This window comes from Astatotilapia calliptera, chromosome 15 (genome assembly GCF_900246225.1).
Source record: "Astatotilapia calliptera chromosome 15, fAstCal1.2, whole genome shotgun sequence".
Lineage (NCBI taxonomy): Eukaryota > Metazoa > Chordata > Actinopteri > Cichliformes > Cichlidae > Astatotilapia > Astatotilapia calliptera.
The window spans coordinates 22,811,525-22,828,950 of record NC_039316.1 but is presented as its reverse complement, the minus strand read 5'-3'; the positions used below and the strand labels follow the sequence as shown (position 1 = coordinate 22,828,950).

The 17,426-nt window shown below is 42.6% G+C and overlaps 1 protein-coding gene across 1 annotated transcript in view; it reads left to right on the top strand.

The window, feature by feature from the left end:
* tnfrsf21 (tumor necrosis factor receptor superfamily, member 21) overlaps window positions 1-2,224 on the top strand; it is a 94,413-nt gene extending 92,189 nt beyond the window's left edge. Inside the window, exon 4 of the mRNA XM_026142404.1 lies at window positions 1,841-2,224. Within this exon, the coding sequence (XP_025998189.1) occupies window positions 1,841-2,166 (326 nt within the window). The 3' untranslated portion in view covers window positions 2,167-2,224. The remainder of the gene's footprint in view (window positions 1-1,840) is intronic.
* Window positions 2,225-17,426: the final 15,202 nt, after the last annotated feature.

Here is a 17,426-nt window from a genome sequence, read left to right as displayed (position 1 = left end):
GGACACTGGCGCCACCGGGCCCTCTGACCACCACCAGTAGGCAACGGGTGAAGTGTCTTGCCCAAGGACACAACGACCAAGACTGTCCAAGCCAGGGCTCGAACCAGCAACCTTCCGATTACAAGGCGAACTCCCAACTCTTGAGCCACGATCGCCCCGTTAAACCTTAAAAATATTCTGCAATATTCTGCAATTTTGCATAATTTTAAGAAGTTTAAATTTCTTCAGTATTGAACAGCGTTCAATAGTGTTGCTGACTTATAAAATAATGATACATTTATTGACTTTCAACAACTAAAAGAAAAATTTAAACTTCCAAGACAAAGTTTCTTCAAAGAGAAATCCAAAGGGGCATTCCCCGAGATACCAAAACAAACCTCTCTTGAAACCCATCTTTGCACCAAACCGTGCAAGTCAATAAAAGGAATAGCATCTTCTATATATGCTATTATCAGTGAAAAGTTACCTGATCACAACAAAGCATCCATAAAAAGAAAATGGGAAACAGACCTGGGCTATGTTTATGAAGAGGTAGAATGGCACCACTTATTGGAACAGGCACAGACCATGTTAATCTCTATAAGACACAGGCAAATGCAATTTAACATATTTCATAGGATATATTACACCCCTTACAGACTACATAAAATTGAGTAATTATTCCCTCCAGATATACATGCTGTGGAATTGCCCAGTGATAGAACAATTTTGGAGACGCGCCATTGTAATAATCTCAAGGGTAATGGGAATCCCAATTGAACTGTACCCAAAACTATGGATTCTAGGTGACACAGCTTCTATTAATGTGAATTACTAGAAGAAATATTTTATTTTACTTGCGAGTACAGCGTTGAAAAGATGTATTCTGCTATATTGGAAATCTGAAAATCCTCCAACACTGAGACACTGGATTAATGAGCTAGTGTCCTCCTTTGACTACGATGACCTGGATGACTGAGAACCTTCACAGACATAGTGTCCTACTGCACACCTGAGAAGATATCGTAGTGTAAAAGGGAAGTATGAAACCTTTGAAAAAATCTGGGGCCCCTTGTTGGCAGTACTACCGTCTCTGGACTTGACAGATTATAGTGGTGACTCAAAATTCTTAATTGCCCCTTGGGGATAAATAAAGTCTTTCTGATCCTGAACCCCCCTGGGTCTGTTTTAAATTGATCCCCGGTTCAGCTTTCCTGGCTTGACTTCCTGATTGATGTGGTTTTACCGTGAAGTGCGTTGATTCCTGAACACAAGAGTTTCTATAAATAAGTGTGAATATAAACTGTCTAGATATAGGAATGTAAGGAGATTGAGAGCCATACAAGGTTAGAGGGATGGGGGGAGGGTGGGAAAAGTTCGTATAATGTGTTCTATACTTTTTGTTTTGCTGATTTTATTTGTTCTCTTTTGTCTTGCATACTGTCTCCTAATTCTTTCTTGTAATTACCAATATTGTTATGTTATTATTATTATTATTATGTTATTACTTTTTGTGTTTGGTTTTCAGATTTTTGGAATTATCCTTGAATGGCATGAAAACAAGAATATACACTTAAGAGTGTTCCTGTAGTCACAATAACTTGCCATGTTGTAGTGAGTTGTAGATATTTGCTTTGTGTCATAATTGTGAGATTTTTGTTTTTGTTTTTTTTTTTGTTTGTTTTTCAAATTTAAAAATGAAAATAAATCTTACGAAAAAAAAAAGATTGGTGATTAGTGCAATCAATTTACCTCTCCCCACTAACTAATAAGGTTTTTCTCTTTGAATAACCCATTAGTTCCTGAACAAATGATCACATGTGTTCTCTAACTGTTTTTTCTCCATCTTTTGGTGTTTTAGGAGTGGATATCCTGAAGCTCGTGGCAGCCCAGGTGGGCACGCAGTGGATCGACATCTATCAGTCGCTGGCTAATGTCACAGAGCGTGAGGTGGCTGCCTTCTCCAACGGCTACTCTTCTGATCATGAGAGGGCGTATGCTGCGCTGCAGCACTGGACGATCCGGGACAGCGATGCCAACCTGGCCAAGCTGATCAACGCCCTGCACCGGCAGCGCCGCATCGATGTGGTGGAAAAGATCCGCTGTGTAATGGAGGACAACCCACAGGTAGGCCTAATTAATGTCGAGGACAGACAGTCTACTGCCCCCCTGCCCTGTTTTCACTGAGGATATCTGTAATGTTGCTGTCTTCACATCTTCACATCCAGAGGTGGGTTGAGTATCCAAAAATTGTACTTAAGTAAATTAAAATAGTAAAATATTATTACTCAAGTAAAAGTGAAAAGTAGTTGTCAAAAAAATTGCCCAAATAAGAGTAAAAAAGTAATTGGTGAAAATGTATTTTTTAAATAAATGCTATCAGACAAACATAAATAAATAAATATACAAATGTTAGTATTTTCAAATAGAATATATGTATATGTACAATTCTAATTTCCAGATTTCAGTTTTTCACAACATAAAGCCTTTTTAACCAATATCTACAGTAAATAATATAAATATATAAACAGTGCAAACCATTTCCAGTGACGAGATATGCTGTAAACTTTATATTCATTTTTGCTCTAAATGGCACAGCAGCCTCAGAGAAAACATTAGAACATAACATGTAACATAAGACTGATATCAAACTAACCAAAGCTAAAAATATATTTAGAGTAAACTTACTGCGACACGTTTCCACAGGTTACATGAGTTGAGTTTTTTCACGCTGAAAAGTCTGTTTGCTTTGGCTCACACTGTAGAAACCAACACTGAAAATATAGCTGTTCTTTTGTACTGCTTTTAAGTGAAACAATCTTTGTATTGTTTTGATACAAAACAATCCAACTCTTCAGTTGGATGGTGTTCATCCAACTGAAGAGGATGAACACCCTTGGTGTTCATCCTCTTCAGTTCTAGCGGAGACAGTTGACTCTGCCATGTTTTCATGTGTTTCTTCTTTCCATGTATCTACACGCTACTTTAAAACACTTGGGCCGCTCTGTCCGCCACAGTTTCAAACTGGTCATGTGACTGCATCTGATTGGTAAAGGAGTTACAAGAAACTCCACTGGCAGAATGATCCATTATTAGCAGTATTATGTAATTGGGGCAGGGATAGCTCAGTAGGTAAAGTGGTCGCCCCATGATCGGAAGGTCGGCGGTTCGAATCCACTTAACGGCTACCCTGAGGTATCCCTGAGCAAGGTACCGTCCCTACACACTGCTCCCCGGGCGCCTGCTTAGTGGGCTGCCCACTGCTTCACTGAGTGAATGGGTCAAATGCAGAGAAAAACAAGTAATTTCCCCATGGGGATCAATAAAGTATCCATTATTATTATTAAACTGATTATTTAAAACAAAGTAATGAGTCAAATTTTGCCAAATATTGCCGAGTAAAAGTACCTCTCCAAAAGTTGAAATTGTTCATCTGGACGTAGCGTTTTGTGGGAGAAACATTTTGTGGGAGAAACGTTTCGTCACTCATCCAAGTGACTTCTTCAGTCTCAGCTGACTGCAGTTTTCCCCAATCTTATAAACAGTTGAGACGCATTTTTTCTAAACACCAGGTCTCTGTGGCTTTTAAAAACGCTGCGCCAAAAATTGGTCAACCCCAACGATGGGGTCCCCTGACACAAACAGAGTAACATAGTGTACGCTGTTAAGTGCCAAGAGGATTGCCAGGATTTATACATCGGGGAAACCAAACAACCTCTGGCTAAGAGGATGGCACAACACAGAAGAGCTACCTCGTCAGGCCAGGACTCTGCAGTCTATTTACACCTACAGGCCAGCGGACACTCTTTCAAGGATGAGGATGTACATATCTTGGACAGTGAGGAACGCTGGTTTGAGCGCGGAGTCAAGGAGGCCATTTACGTGAAAAGGGAAAGACCATTTTTGAATCGAGGAGGGGGCCTAAGGGTACATCTTTCGCCATCTTACAATGCTGTGATTGCAGCCATTCCTCAACTCTCTGTGAATGGTACTCATGGCCATTGATCAGTGGTCTTTGATCAGTGGGTTTTGGTCAGTGGTTGTTGATCAATGGTAGAGATGGACCAATCCGATATTACGTATCGGTATCGGTCCGATACTGACCTAAATTACTGGATCAGATATCGGAGAGAAATAAAAAATGTAATCCAATCCATTAAATATCACAAAAGCACCTCACAAAACTTGCGACACGCCGTAACTCGCCTCATAACCTTAGCACGTCGGAGCAGTATGCATCACGTGATAGAGCGGCTGTGGTGTGCGAGACCTGTCGGTGGTCTGGTTCAGCATTTGGAGCCGGCATTTCATCTCCGACAAAGTTATCCCCGAGAGAAGTAAAGCAAGTGTGTAAGTCCATTTCTGAATGTTTGTAAAGCATTCCCACGTTAAGCTTAACAACCGATTTATGGAGCGACTGCGTCTTCTCTGTCCCTCCCTCTCCTGCTGCTACTTCAATCATGAAACTGCTTAATGATCAGCTGATCGGCTTTTCTGTCGCGACTCCGTCTCTCTTGTTTGTTTTAAGCTGTTGTTAGAATTTATTTAATATTACTTTCTACACCAGGATCCTTTTCTACGTAGCTGACGGCTGGTAACTGTGCAGGGGCGGATCTAGCAAAGTTTAGCCAGGGGGGCAGGTAAGGCATTAACAGGGAAAAGGGGGGCACAAAGAAATACTTTTCTTTCTTATTCTCATTTAAAAAGTCTAGCTTTTATTAAATAATTATCTGACACCCAAAGTTTTAATTTGATCTAAAATGAATAGAAGTCCATTACTGTATATAGTAACTATTATGTCTAATATATACCCTAGTAAGCTATAGTACTTTTTCCTTTGGGAAGGTACCATCTGTGCAGTCTGCAGTTCTGTTAAAGAAAGATGTTGAATCTATTTAATATTTCTTGAAAAATAATTGATTTCTGTGTATTTTCTTTTCACACTGCATCAAATTAAGGTTGATTATGTCGATTAAGCATCATGAGGTGGCGCGTGAGGAGTGGTTCCCTATTTTTTATTTTTTATTTTTTTTGCTGGAAGTTAGGTTGCTTAATATTTACGCTAAGTACTCTTTAAAATACCAGAATAGGGAGGATGGTGTAGGTTTATGTTTATTAGATTGATCAGTATTGCTGAACTATGAAATATTTTTTTTTGCATACAGGTATAACAGAATAGCTTTAGTGTTGTTGTTTTTTAAACTTGAGTATGAACTTATACAAAATGCAGCAAGATATTTAAAAAACAGTTTTATTGATTAAAAAACACTATATCGGATTCATATCGGTATCGGCAGATACCCAAATTTATGATATCGGTATCGGACATAAAAAAGTGGTATCGTGCCATCTCTATGGTCATGAGAATTTGCATAATTAAGATTAAGGAACTGACCTCCCAGCTCATTGTTCCTTCTCTGGGCTTGTTTCAGTCATTATGCAAATGTACTGTTTATAAGATTGGGGAAAACTGCAGTCAGCTGAGACTGAAGAAGTTATTGGGATGAGTGAGAAAACGTTTCTCCCACAAAACGCTACGTCCAGATGAACAGAATCAACTTTTGGAGATATACTTTAAAAATAAATGTTTTTCAAAAACTTACTCAAGTAAATGTAACGGAGTAAATGTAACTCATTACTACCCACCTCTGTTCACATCACATCGTCAGCTCTGTTCTCTGAATGTCTCTTCTACTGACAGCTAATTTTGGAGAACATCTTTCCAATATGTCCCTCTGAAGCTGATCCCTCTGGGTTACTTCACTTGGACAGATAGAGTTGACATCTAAAAAGCTTTGGATGAGATTTTAGTCTCTTTGAGGGCAAGATGAACACTGTGTAAACTACAGAGTAGGCAGCAGTTCATTGGAGCTTTTCAGTTATTTATTCTTTTTTGGTGACATTTGTAGCCTGTGTCTAAAATACATGACAGTACTTAGTATTTAAAGTCGGATGCTGTATTATGTGATTCAAAACATGTTAGATGTTATTTATCAGAGTATTTACAAAGCTTTGAAAGAATAGCCTGCTAGCGTGCTGTAGCTTAGACATCATCTGGGGTACATTTGGCTTTGAGAAAAATGTTTCTTCAGTGATGTGTTGAACATCTTATGTTATCCAAGCACCTAGTGTTGCATCTTCCTTTGCACCGTTGCTGTTTGGAGAGGATAGTGAAAAGGTCTTGAGACATGCCTTTTTTATGTTTATTAAAGTTCTATAAGTATGTATTTCTTTATATTTTGTTAGGAAAATGGATAATAAATCATTAATCTTTCCAAGCCTTTGGTTTGCTACAAACACTCTCTGCGTTAATGATCTTTGGTTATATACCAGAATACTACTGCATTTGTATGTTAATAATATCTAAGCACGGTGGCACAGCAAGAAGGTCCTGAGCTGTGATACACTTCTAGCCAATCATTTTACGTTTCTGAGGATAGTAGGCGGGTCCAGGTACGTACGTTCTTTTAGAGCAGAGCTACAGATTAAAAATGCCCTAGGCGAAGCGGTCAAAAGTCTGGCTGTACTTCACAGCAAAATATGCAAACTCAGCAGCCTGCAACAAGTGCTTTAAGCTGATACTGTGATACTGTCAAAGGAGGTAACACCTCAAATCCGATGAAACACCTGGCGACGCATAGCGTTTTTTTTTTTTAAAGCCAAGAAATGCGCTGTATTTGATAGCTTGCTGCGAGACCTCACACAGAGTGCATCTACTGCGGGTGTGGTGCCTGTTATCAGACGCGGAGTTAGCAACATCCCCAAAAACACGAAGAGGAGAGTCCTGACCCCTAGCCTTGCCAGTGTAGCAGAAATGATGATGGATGATGATGGCAGCAGCAACCGTTCTTCTCTGCGTGAGTAACGTGAGGCTAACCACGTTATTACATTAATGCATGTAAGGTGAACTAGCAAACATCATCATCATAGCTACATGCGGCTGTCTTCTTGTTTGATGGCAGATGCTCCCTTCACCCTGGCCAAAAAGGCTAAAATGACCAAAGAAAAAGAGGGAAACAGTTAAACGAGAGGTTTTTGGATAAAGTTTGTGTTTTTTCCATTGTTTAAGCACTGCTTCCAGCCAAGAGTGATACCATATATGCCCCATAGCTGCAGAAAAGGCTAACATTGTTATCTTTTTACAAAAACCAGCTGAACATGAGGTTTTTGGACCAATTTTGTGTTCTCCATTCTTTAAGCACCGGTTTGAGCACCGGCACCGTTTCAAAAGTACCGATTTGGCACCGGTATCGGATAAAACCTAAACGATACCCATCCCTAATGATTACACAGATATTTAAACTTGGGCACCAACATATAATGACACAAACACATTTTTCCCATCTTCAGATGAGTATATTTTATTTTTGTGATCCTCACCTGCAGATTTTCTCTCAAAAGAAGGCAGAGTTCAAGAGACAAAACAACGTGGTTGTCAAAGTTGTTAAGCCCATCTGTCCACTCCTGGTATCTGTAGACCATCTGGCACTGAGGACACAATCTATGGTGTGTTGAAACATCTGTTAAAGACAAATCACATTAATGTCATTTAACAGGGCAGCCCTTAGCGGCTGGAAACACAGTGAGACAGACCAAGGCAAGTGTAGTGGAACAAAGTATTTATTTGCTATATGGCTCTCCTTAAAACAATTAACTTGTCGAGCTTCTTCGCAGCACAAAAATCCATCCTCTAATGACAACTGGCAGCCTTAAATATGTTCAGCTGTCACAGACTTAACCATTATTCCACTCTCAGGTAAATTCTTAAATCCCAACCTTCCACCACAGTATACAATATATCAATAAGAATAAATAAATACATAAATACATTTTCACATTTACATATTAATAAATACTTCACACTTTAATGTTACACCAAACCCAATATTATAAAAACCCAGAAACCCAAGCACAAAAAGATTCACCACACTCTCTTTACCAATGGTCTCTCCCGGAACCTTTAAATGGTGTCTGGACCCCCGGGGAAACATTTGCCCAAACACCTTGAAGAGGACACAGGCAAGAAAGGTGAGTAATCATTAACTTACAAACACTTATTTGCACCACTTTTATCCCTAGATTTCACACACACATTTGCATTAGTTTTCCTTATTGGTAAACCTTAATCACAATCTCAATCACCATTCTTCTCTCCTGACAGACAACCACCACATTCCTTGATGAGGAGCAGCTGTGCAGGATCTGAAACAAGGCTACCAACTGATTTTAAAATTCCCAATAAATAGTCAATAAATATTTAAACTTCTTGTGTGCAAATCCATGCTTAAAGTGCAATGCTCATAAAGTACTTGATAAGGTGCTTTTAATAAAGTGAAAGGTGTGCTCTAAAGTGCTATACAGACAATACAATATAAATAAATGCAGTAAGGGAGTCCTCTTCCTTTTTTTTTTTTTTTTTTTTTTTTTTTTTTTAAATGACATCAGAAACAGCAGTATGCGACATTACGTGATGGCAGAGCTTCAGTTCATCCTTTGTCATTTTATTTTTTTTATTTTATTTTTTAATAAATAGGACAGGGGGAATGAATGAGAGAAAGAGGGGGAGAGAAAGAAAGAAAACCAAAGGGGAGAAGAGACGGTGAGAAGAGGGGGGAAGAGAGAGGAAAAAAAAAAAAAGAACTCCTGGGTCACCTGTATGGAGAGAAAAAAACAAACAAACAAACAAAAAAAAACAAACCGAGGAGACAGCAAACAACAAAGAGCAACATAATAATAGAGAAAACAAAGCACCATCACAATAAACTAGCTAGTCATAGATATCAATATTTACTAAATAATAAACGATATTGTGCAGCATGCAAGATAGACAGCGCACAGTGTGCTTTGAGGCAGCAGCCAAGAAAGCTTTAGTCCGCGTCTGTGAATACCCATGTGTGCATACCTGTGTGGATCAGCATGCTTGCATTCCAAAGGTTTCTCCATGTAATGATGTTACATCCTGGGAGGCTGTGGGAGTGTGTGGGCGTGGTGTTGTCTTCTCTCTCTCCTCCTCCTTCGTTCTGGCCCCTCCCCTTGTCTCTCTCTGCCCCTGCCCTCTCCTTTAGGTCACACCTGCTGCTCATCTGCTCTCGTTACAACCAATTACCCTCAGGGGTGATATAAGCTGGAGAAGAGCAGTGTGGAGGAGGAGGGAGAGGTTTCTGGTGGATTTCCTCTGTGCTGGTCAGAGCGTGCTACTGGCTTAGGTGTGGAACGGCCTGCTGCGTATGACCAGCCTTCTGGTGTGTGGCTCTTTGTGAGTAGTGTTTAACTGAGCAGTGATTGCCCATGAGTGACGGCAGCCTTCATTAGTTTGTGTGGCCTGCCTGGATATTGTTTGTTAGCAGCGTTGCTGTCTCTTTCTGTTGAAACCTTATTGTTGCTTTCTTTGTTGAGTGGTCATTACCACTTTGGGTTGACCTCCCTGATTTCTTATTATAGCAGCGGTGCTGTCTCCTTTTGTTGTTGCCATTTATATGATTATTGAGGTGTTTGCCTACAATAAAGATCTATTTTATGTTAAATACCTCTGCCTGGCGTTCTTTTCATTCCACCTGGATCTAACTGTTACTGTCCCCCACCCTCATCGCCTAGACTTTTATGTGGGGACGTAACAAAGTGGGGGCTCGTCCGGGATCGGAATGAAAGGAATTGGGTTGATTACAAGTGCGTACAGGTGTTTGTGTGTTGTGTGAAGGTCATTTGGCAACTGCTGCTCTCCCCGGCTAGCACAGGGGAGTGTCTAGCTGAGCATTTGCTCTTCCTTCGGACACTCGTTTTTTTGTTTTGCCTTTTTTATTTTCGGAGCAAACCCGGGTGGGGATTAATTCTCTGTTGGGGGTAGGCTTGTCGGTGCCTTTTGGCACTTGATGATTCGCCTTTAAAGTGGCCTCGAGCCTGGTACGCTCCAGAAGCTAGGACAGGCTAGATTCTGAGCAGGCAGGACTGGGGGGAGTGTGGGCTTTTCAATTAATGGTTGACTTTTTGACACAACACATTTCTCTTTCGCCTGTGTGTAGTTCTGTAGTGAAGGCATTGTGTGTGTGTGTGTGTGTGTGTGTGTGTGGCCTTTTAGTGGTTTGCTTGTGTTTTGGCAGGCCATTTTGGGTTTTCATGGCCACTTTTGATATTGCTGGGTTTACAGCAGAGCCGTCGCTTGCCCTGCTAGATGTTTGTAGGAAGAGGGATCTGCATGAGCTGGCTACACATTACGGGATCAGTGTCTCCACTGGTCTACGCAAAGCCGAGCTGAAAGCCGCTCTGGTGTCCGGGTTGTTGGAGAAGAGGGTGGTTGTAATGCAAGAACCTCCGAGCACACCCGGTCCGGCTGGACCAAGTGCGGCGCCTCCTGTTCGAGGCCAGGTTGTAGAACCAGCAGTGTCCACACCTATGGACCAGGGGTTGCCCGAGGGGGGGCCTATGACGCTGCCCCGTTTTGATCCACTCTCCATCCAGTCATCAGAGGGTTCTAAGCAGGATGCTAGGTTCAAAGTCCGTCTAGCTCGCCTCCAGCTGGAGAAGGAGCAGAGCGAGAGAGAGTTCCAGCTGAAGAGGGAGATAGAGCTTAGGCGTTTGGACGCAGAACTGGCTAGGGCTAGAGAGGTTGAGCTGATGAAAGTGGAGGCGGAGACGAAGGTCAAGCTGCGACAGCTGGAACTCCAGCAGGCCTCCACCCCTCCTGTGGTGGCTTCGCTGTCACATACAGACGTTCAGTTTGATGTAGGAAGGAATAGTCGTCTGGTCCCTGCATTTCGTGACACTGAGGTGGAGATTTATTTTGAATCGTTTGAGCGGATAGCGACAGCCTTGCGTTGGCCGCGGGATGTGTGGGCCATCCTGCTACAGCGCAAGCTGGTGGGCAAGGCGCAGGAAGTTTGTTCCTCGTTGTCCGCTGAATGCAGCTTGGACTACGACAAACTGAAAAGTGCAATCCTGTTAGCCTATGAACTAGTTCCCGAGGCTTACAGGCAGCGATTTCGGGGGCTGAAAAAGGTGCAGGGTCAATCCTTCCTGGATTTCGCAAGAGAAAAGAGTATCCTTTTTGATCGGTGGTGTATGGCCTGTAAAGCTGCAGACCTAGCTTCGGTACGGGAATTGATTCTCATTGAGGAGTTCAAAAATTGCGTCACCGAGCGGATGGCGGTATATCTGAATGAGCAGAAGGTCTCTACGTTGCAGCAGACCGCGACCCTGGCTGACGAGTTCGCACTCGTCCATAAAACCAGTGTTGGTAAGCATGAGCGACGCGACATACTAGCAAAGGCTAGTGGTGAGCAAGACACAAGGAGAGAGGTGCCTGTGCCTCGTCCCAGGTCAGACCGGAAATGTTTCTATTGTTTTAAATCCGGCCATTTAATAGCGGATTGCGAGGCCTACAGGCAAAGACAGCCAGTTTCAACACCACGTAAACCAAAAGGGATAGGGCTGATTAAAAACGCTTCTTCTGGTAGTAGACCACTTAGCACTGAAACGCCTGACGAATGTTTTAAACCTTTCATTTTCAAAGGAGCGGTGTCACTCTCTGGTAAGCCTGGAGATGGGCGTACTGTGACCATTCTACGCGACACAGGTGGTTCACAGTCCCTCATACTGGCTAGTGCACTTGCCTTTGATGAAAAGACCGCCAGCGGCACTGATGTTATTGTTAGGGGCGTTGGAATGACTTATGTGCCAGCCCCCCTCCATCAAATTTGGGTGCAGAGTGACCTAGTAAGTGGCATTTTTCCTGTAGCTGTGTGTCCTTGTTTCCCGATTGATGGTGTGGACTTCATAATGGGCAATGACATTGCAGGTGGGAAGGTTTATCCTGCCCCAGAGGTTACAAAGACCCCTGACCCAAGCCCCTTGCCAGATGTTTTAAACCGGCAGCACCCGGATGTATTTCCCGTAGGTGTTTGTGATGGCCAAACCCGTGGCCACACTCTAAAGTCGGTAACTTTTGTATTTTCATTCTTCATTTTGAATATAGTAATACATTTTAGTTTCCAATAACTTTATTGATTGGTTTGGATACATTTGTTCTATTTGTAAGCGCGCACATTTAGTTTACTTATGTATTCATACTACTTCATTTCTTTGCTTTCTGACTAACCTTTGTCTTTTTATTTTCTTACCTGCCATCATCACTGGGAGTTGCTGGACAAAAGATGGTAGCCAGGGTTTGAAACCATTAAATACAAAGGAAGATAATTGGACCACACCACCACTTCCTGCTGAAGGGGGAATGTGTGTTTTCTTTACTTTAAAAACAAAGTATTTGTATTTAATTAAATATTTGAGTTTAGGGTTTAATGGGGTTTTTGATTTTCTTCTTTAGTGGTTAGTTTATTAACAAACTAGATTGTACTGCATCGTTTGTGGTTTATGATTGTGTTTTGTTTGTTACCCCTCATGTGTCACAATGGTCTGATCAGCCATTATATATACCCTTGTATGTCATTCATGTTTAGGTCAATTATGTACGTTTGGGCAGTCATTTGGTTTGTTAAGGTTGCAGGCTTTGCCTGAGTTCAGTTTTGTTTCTTTGACCTCTTTTATGAGCTCAACATTTATTAGTCTTGTAAATATAATTTTTGGGGGTTAAATAAATGGAAATTATATTTTTCTAATAATTCCTGGGCTCCTCCTGTTTTCAACTCGGTCCATCACATGTGGTGTCAGGAGTGGGATCCTTCAGTTGAGGAGACAGGATTTTTTTTTTTTTTGCATTTTTCTGCCCTTTTTCCTCCCCTGACAAACTTTTTGAGCCATGCAGAATGCTGTGCGCCCAAAGAGAGGAAATAAAATGGAGGCCAGAGAGGCCTTGCAGCAGCCAGAGAGGGAGAAGGAGATGGAAGAAGGAATTTCAGTTGTGGCTGGAGACACTGAAGGAGAGGATACCAGGGAGCCAACTCTCCTTGATATTGCTGGGATTCTTCAGGCTTTCATGGGACAACAGGAAGTTAGAGATAAAAAGCAGAGAGAGGATGCTATACTGCAAGAACAGCGTTTTAAGAGTTTGCAACACCAGTTTCGGCTTTTGCAAATGGAAGTGCAGGCCAGAACCACCCCACTTCCAGAGCCCACATCAACTGATCCAGAGTCTGTTGAAACTCCAGCTGATTATCAGACACAAGCAACATCTCAGCATGAGGGTTCTGGCTCAGCCTCCATATTAACAGGTCAGTCTGTGCATATTCATCATCCTAAACTGGAGAAACTAGCTGTTGAAGATGATGTTGAACATTTTCTGACCACTTTTGAGAGAATTGCAGCTGCTTGTCGTTGGCCAGAGTCAGACTGGATTTTTCACCTCATACCTCTTCTCACTGGTAAGGCTCGAAGTGCCTATGTTAATATGGATGTGGACGATTCACTGCAATATGAGAAGGTAAAAGCTGCCATTTTGCAAAAATACGATATAAACCCAGAAACATACAGGCAAAGATTTCGCTGTCTTGAAGTTTTTGATGAGAGTCCCAAGGAACTGTATGCGAGACTGAAAGAACTTTATGAAAAATGGATTCAGCCGAAAAACAGAACTGTAAAAGAAGTTGGTGAAATTATTATCTTGGAGCAGTTTTTAAGAATGCTGTGTCCTGAGCTTCAGGTGTGGATTAAGGAGCATAATCCAAAATCTGCTGTAGAGGCCGCCATCCTGGCTGATGTGTTTGTAGCTGCCCGAAGTAAGAGTCAGCCATGGAGCAACAGTGCATGGAAGGCTGCCAGAGATTCACGTCGGTCGCAACCCCCTCAGCATCCTCAGAGGTCAGCGACGGGTGTGGGTAAGCCCTTTACAAGGGAAACGCAGCCTCTGAATACCTCGAAGCCAGGTAAAAGGCCACCAGTGTGCTACCTTTGTGGACAGGAAGGTCACACTAAGCCCATGTGTCCTAATAATCAAAGCAAATTATCTCAGATGTGTTTTGTGCCTCACCGGAATGTGGATATTAAATCTGAGAGAAAGCAGTCAAATAAAATCACCACAGTTAAGATTAATGGACAAGAAATTAATGCTTTAATAGACACTGGCAGCACACAGACTCTGGTACACAGGAAATATGTGTCAAAAGACTACACATGCCCCTCTGAAACCATATCAGTTTGCTGTATACATGGTGATGAAAGACCATACCCTACTGCTGATCTGTTTATTGAAGTGCAGGGGACACCCTATCTGTTAAAGGTTGGTGTAGCTGATAATCTGCCCTATCCTGTAGTTCTTGGGGAGGATCTGCCAGTCATCTATGATTTGTTGAGAGAAGTGCAAGAGTGCAATGTTGCTATAACAAGGGCTCAAACTAAAAATCAGGATGAGCATCATGCAACCCTCAGTGCTTTACCCTTCTTTGAGGCTGAACTAGAGACAGATCCCGGGAAGTCTCGGAAGCCACGCAGTCAAAGAAGACGTGAAAAATTTCAACACACTGTTGGAAAGACATCAGTTCAGGCTGCTCCAGATATGCCTTTAGGTTTTTCAGTACCTACGAACATCAGACAAATGCAGCAGGCTGATCCAACTTTGTCTGCCATGTTGCTGAGGGCTAAGGAAAAGGACTCTGTTGAATCTGACACAAATAAAGAGCTGTACATTCTGCAAGATGGCATTTTATACCACCAGCACGGCCAGGTTAAACAGTTAGTGGTCCCTAAAGTAGCCCGTGAAACAGTGCTTACTTTGGGGCACTCCATTCCCTGGGCTGGCCACCTGGGGAAGCATAAGACCACCGCTCGCATCAAGCGATACTTTTTCTGGCCTGGTTTACGCTCAGATGTTGCTATGTTTTGCAGGAGTTGTCCTCAATGTCAGAAGACTTCAATTAGAGTCCCCACCAAAGCACCACTCCAACCTCTCCCAATCATTGGTATACCATTTCAGCGTCTTGGCATGGACGTAGTTGGTCCTGTAGAAAAAAGTAAATCTGGAAATCGCTTTATGCTAGTCATTACAGACTATGCTACGAGGTATCCTGAAGTCTTTCCATTAAAAACTGTTAAAGCAAAAACTGTAGCTTCCTCATTGATTCAACTGTTCTCAAGGGTTGGATTCCCACAGGAGATTTTAACTGACCAGGGCACTAATTTTATGTCCACACTGTTGAAAGAGGTCTATAAGCTGTTAGGTATCAGGAGTATGCGGACAACCCCTTATCACCCACAGACAGATGGACTGACGGAGCGCTTCAACCAAACTCTCAAACAAATGCTCCGAAAGTTTGTCAATGATACAGGGTCTGATTGGGACCAGTGGCTGCCATACCTCCTTTTTGCCTACAGGGAAGTTCCTCAAGCCTCCACTGGCTTCTCCCCGTTTGAGCTTCTTTATGGCCATGAGGTGAGAGGCCCATTGACCCTGCTAAAGGACTCATGGGAGGGAGAGCAAGGTAAAGAGGAATCGGTCAATGTTATTTCATATGTCATTCATATGAGAGAAAAGCTTCAGCAGATGAGTGAACTGGCTCAGAGTCATATGGAAGCTGCTCAGAGGCAACAAAAGACTTTGTTTGATAAAAAAGCTCGCCACAGGAGTTTTGTCCCTGGCCAGAAGGTTTTGGTAATGTTGCCAACTTCTGACAGCAAGTTGCTGGCAAAGTGGCAGGGACCCTTTGAAGTACAGAAGAAACTTGGACCTACTACCTACAAAGTTTCTACACCAGGTCTTCAGCGAGGGAATAGAGTGCTCCATGTTAACCTTCTTAAGGAATGGATTCCACGCACTGAGAATAAAACAGAGGGTTTGCTTATTCACAGCGTGGATGAGGAGGAAGAAGTTAATGACTACTTGCCTTCAGTAACAGTCTCTGTCCTGGACCTGAGCCATCTCACCAGTGAGCAACAGTCTCAGGTAACACCTCTGATTAATTCAGACATATTTCAAAAGTACCCAGGTCGCACGAGTCTGGTGGAGCATGACATTGTTTTAAAACCTGATGCAGCTGTGAAGCGTATGAGTTACAGGATACCGGAACGCTTCCTGGTGGAGTTAAAGGAGGAGGTGGACCTCATGCTGTCTCTGGGAATCATCCAACCTTCAACAAGTGAGTGGTGCAACCCTGTTGTGTTGGCTCCGAAAAAGGATAGCTCGATACGTTTTTGCATCGACTTCAGGTATCTCAATTCCATATCAAAATTTGACTCTTACCCGATGCCACGCATTGACGATCTCATTGAGCGTTTGGGGAAGGCAAAATATCTAACTACCATTGATCTCTCCAAGGGATACTGGCAAGTACCTCTCACTAAACGGTCTCAAGAGTTGACAGCATTCCGTACTCCGTGGGGATTGTTCGAGTTCACAGTCTTACCATTTGGTCTGCATGGGGCCCCAGCAACATTTCAAAGGCTAATGGATAAGGTACTCTGTGGGCTCTCAGCATTCACTTGTGCGTACCTTGATGATGGTGTTGTTTTCAGTGGAACTTGGGAAGAGCATGTGGATCACCTAAGGATCGTGCTGGATTGGCTGTGTTCCGCAGGCCTTACCATCAATCCAGCAAAGTGTGCTCTTGCTAGGACTGAAGTCCAGTACCTCGGGTTTACTGTTGGAGGTGGGACAATTAAACCACAGGTTGACAAAATTAATGCAATTGCATCATGTCCTCTTCCACAAACCAGGAAACGGCTGCGATCCTTCCTCGGCATGGCTGCGTTCTACAACAGATTCATTCCCAACTTCTCAGCTAGAGCAGCCCCACTGACGGACAGGATTGGCTCAAGATGTCCCAATAAGATTCGGTGGACAGCTGAAGCTGTTGCAGCTTTCAAAGACCTTCGCCAGTCCCTGAGTAAGGACCCCGTTCTGCACTCACCAGATTTCACAAAAGACTTTACATTGCAGACTGATGCTTCTGAAAGGGGTTTGGGAGCAGTGCTTCTGCAGGGACCACCAGAGGATCGACATCCTGTCGCCTACATCAGCCGTAAGCTGCTACCAAGGGAGAGCCGCTACGCAACGGTTGAGAAGGAAACCTTGGCCATTAAATGGGCACTTGACTCTTTCAAGTATTATTTGCTGGGAAGAGAATTCATCCTTCAAACTGACCACAAAGCCCTGCAGTGGCTGGAGAGAATGAAAGACACTAATGGGAGAATCACCAGGTGGTATCTGGCTATGCAGCCATACCGGTTTAAGATTCACTATATCCCTGGTAAAGACAACACCATTGCTGATTACCTCTCTCGCTGCCTGATGGAAGATCCAGAAGTGGGGGGGTGTGTGATGGCCAAACCCGTGGCCACACTCTAAAGTCGGTAACTTTTGTATTTTCATTCTTCATTTTGAATATAGTAATACATTTTAGTTTCCAATAACTTTATTGATTGGTTTGGATACATTTGTTCTATTTGTAAGCGCGCACATTTAGTTTACTTATGTATTCATACTACTTCATTTCTTTGCTTTCTGACTAACCTTTGTCTTTTTATTTTCTTACCTGCCATCATCACTGGGAGTTGCTGGACAAAAGATG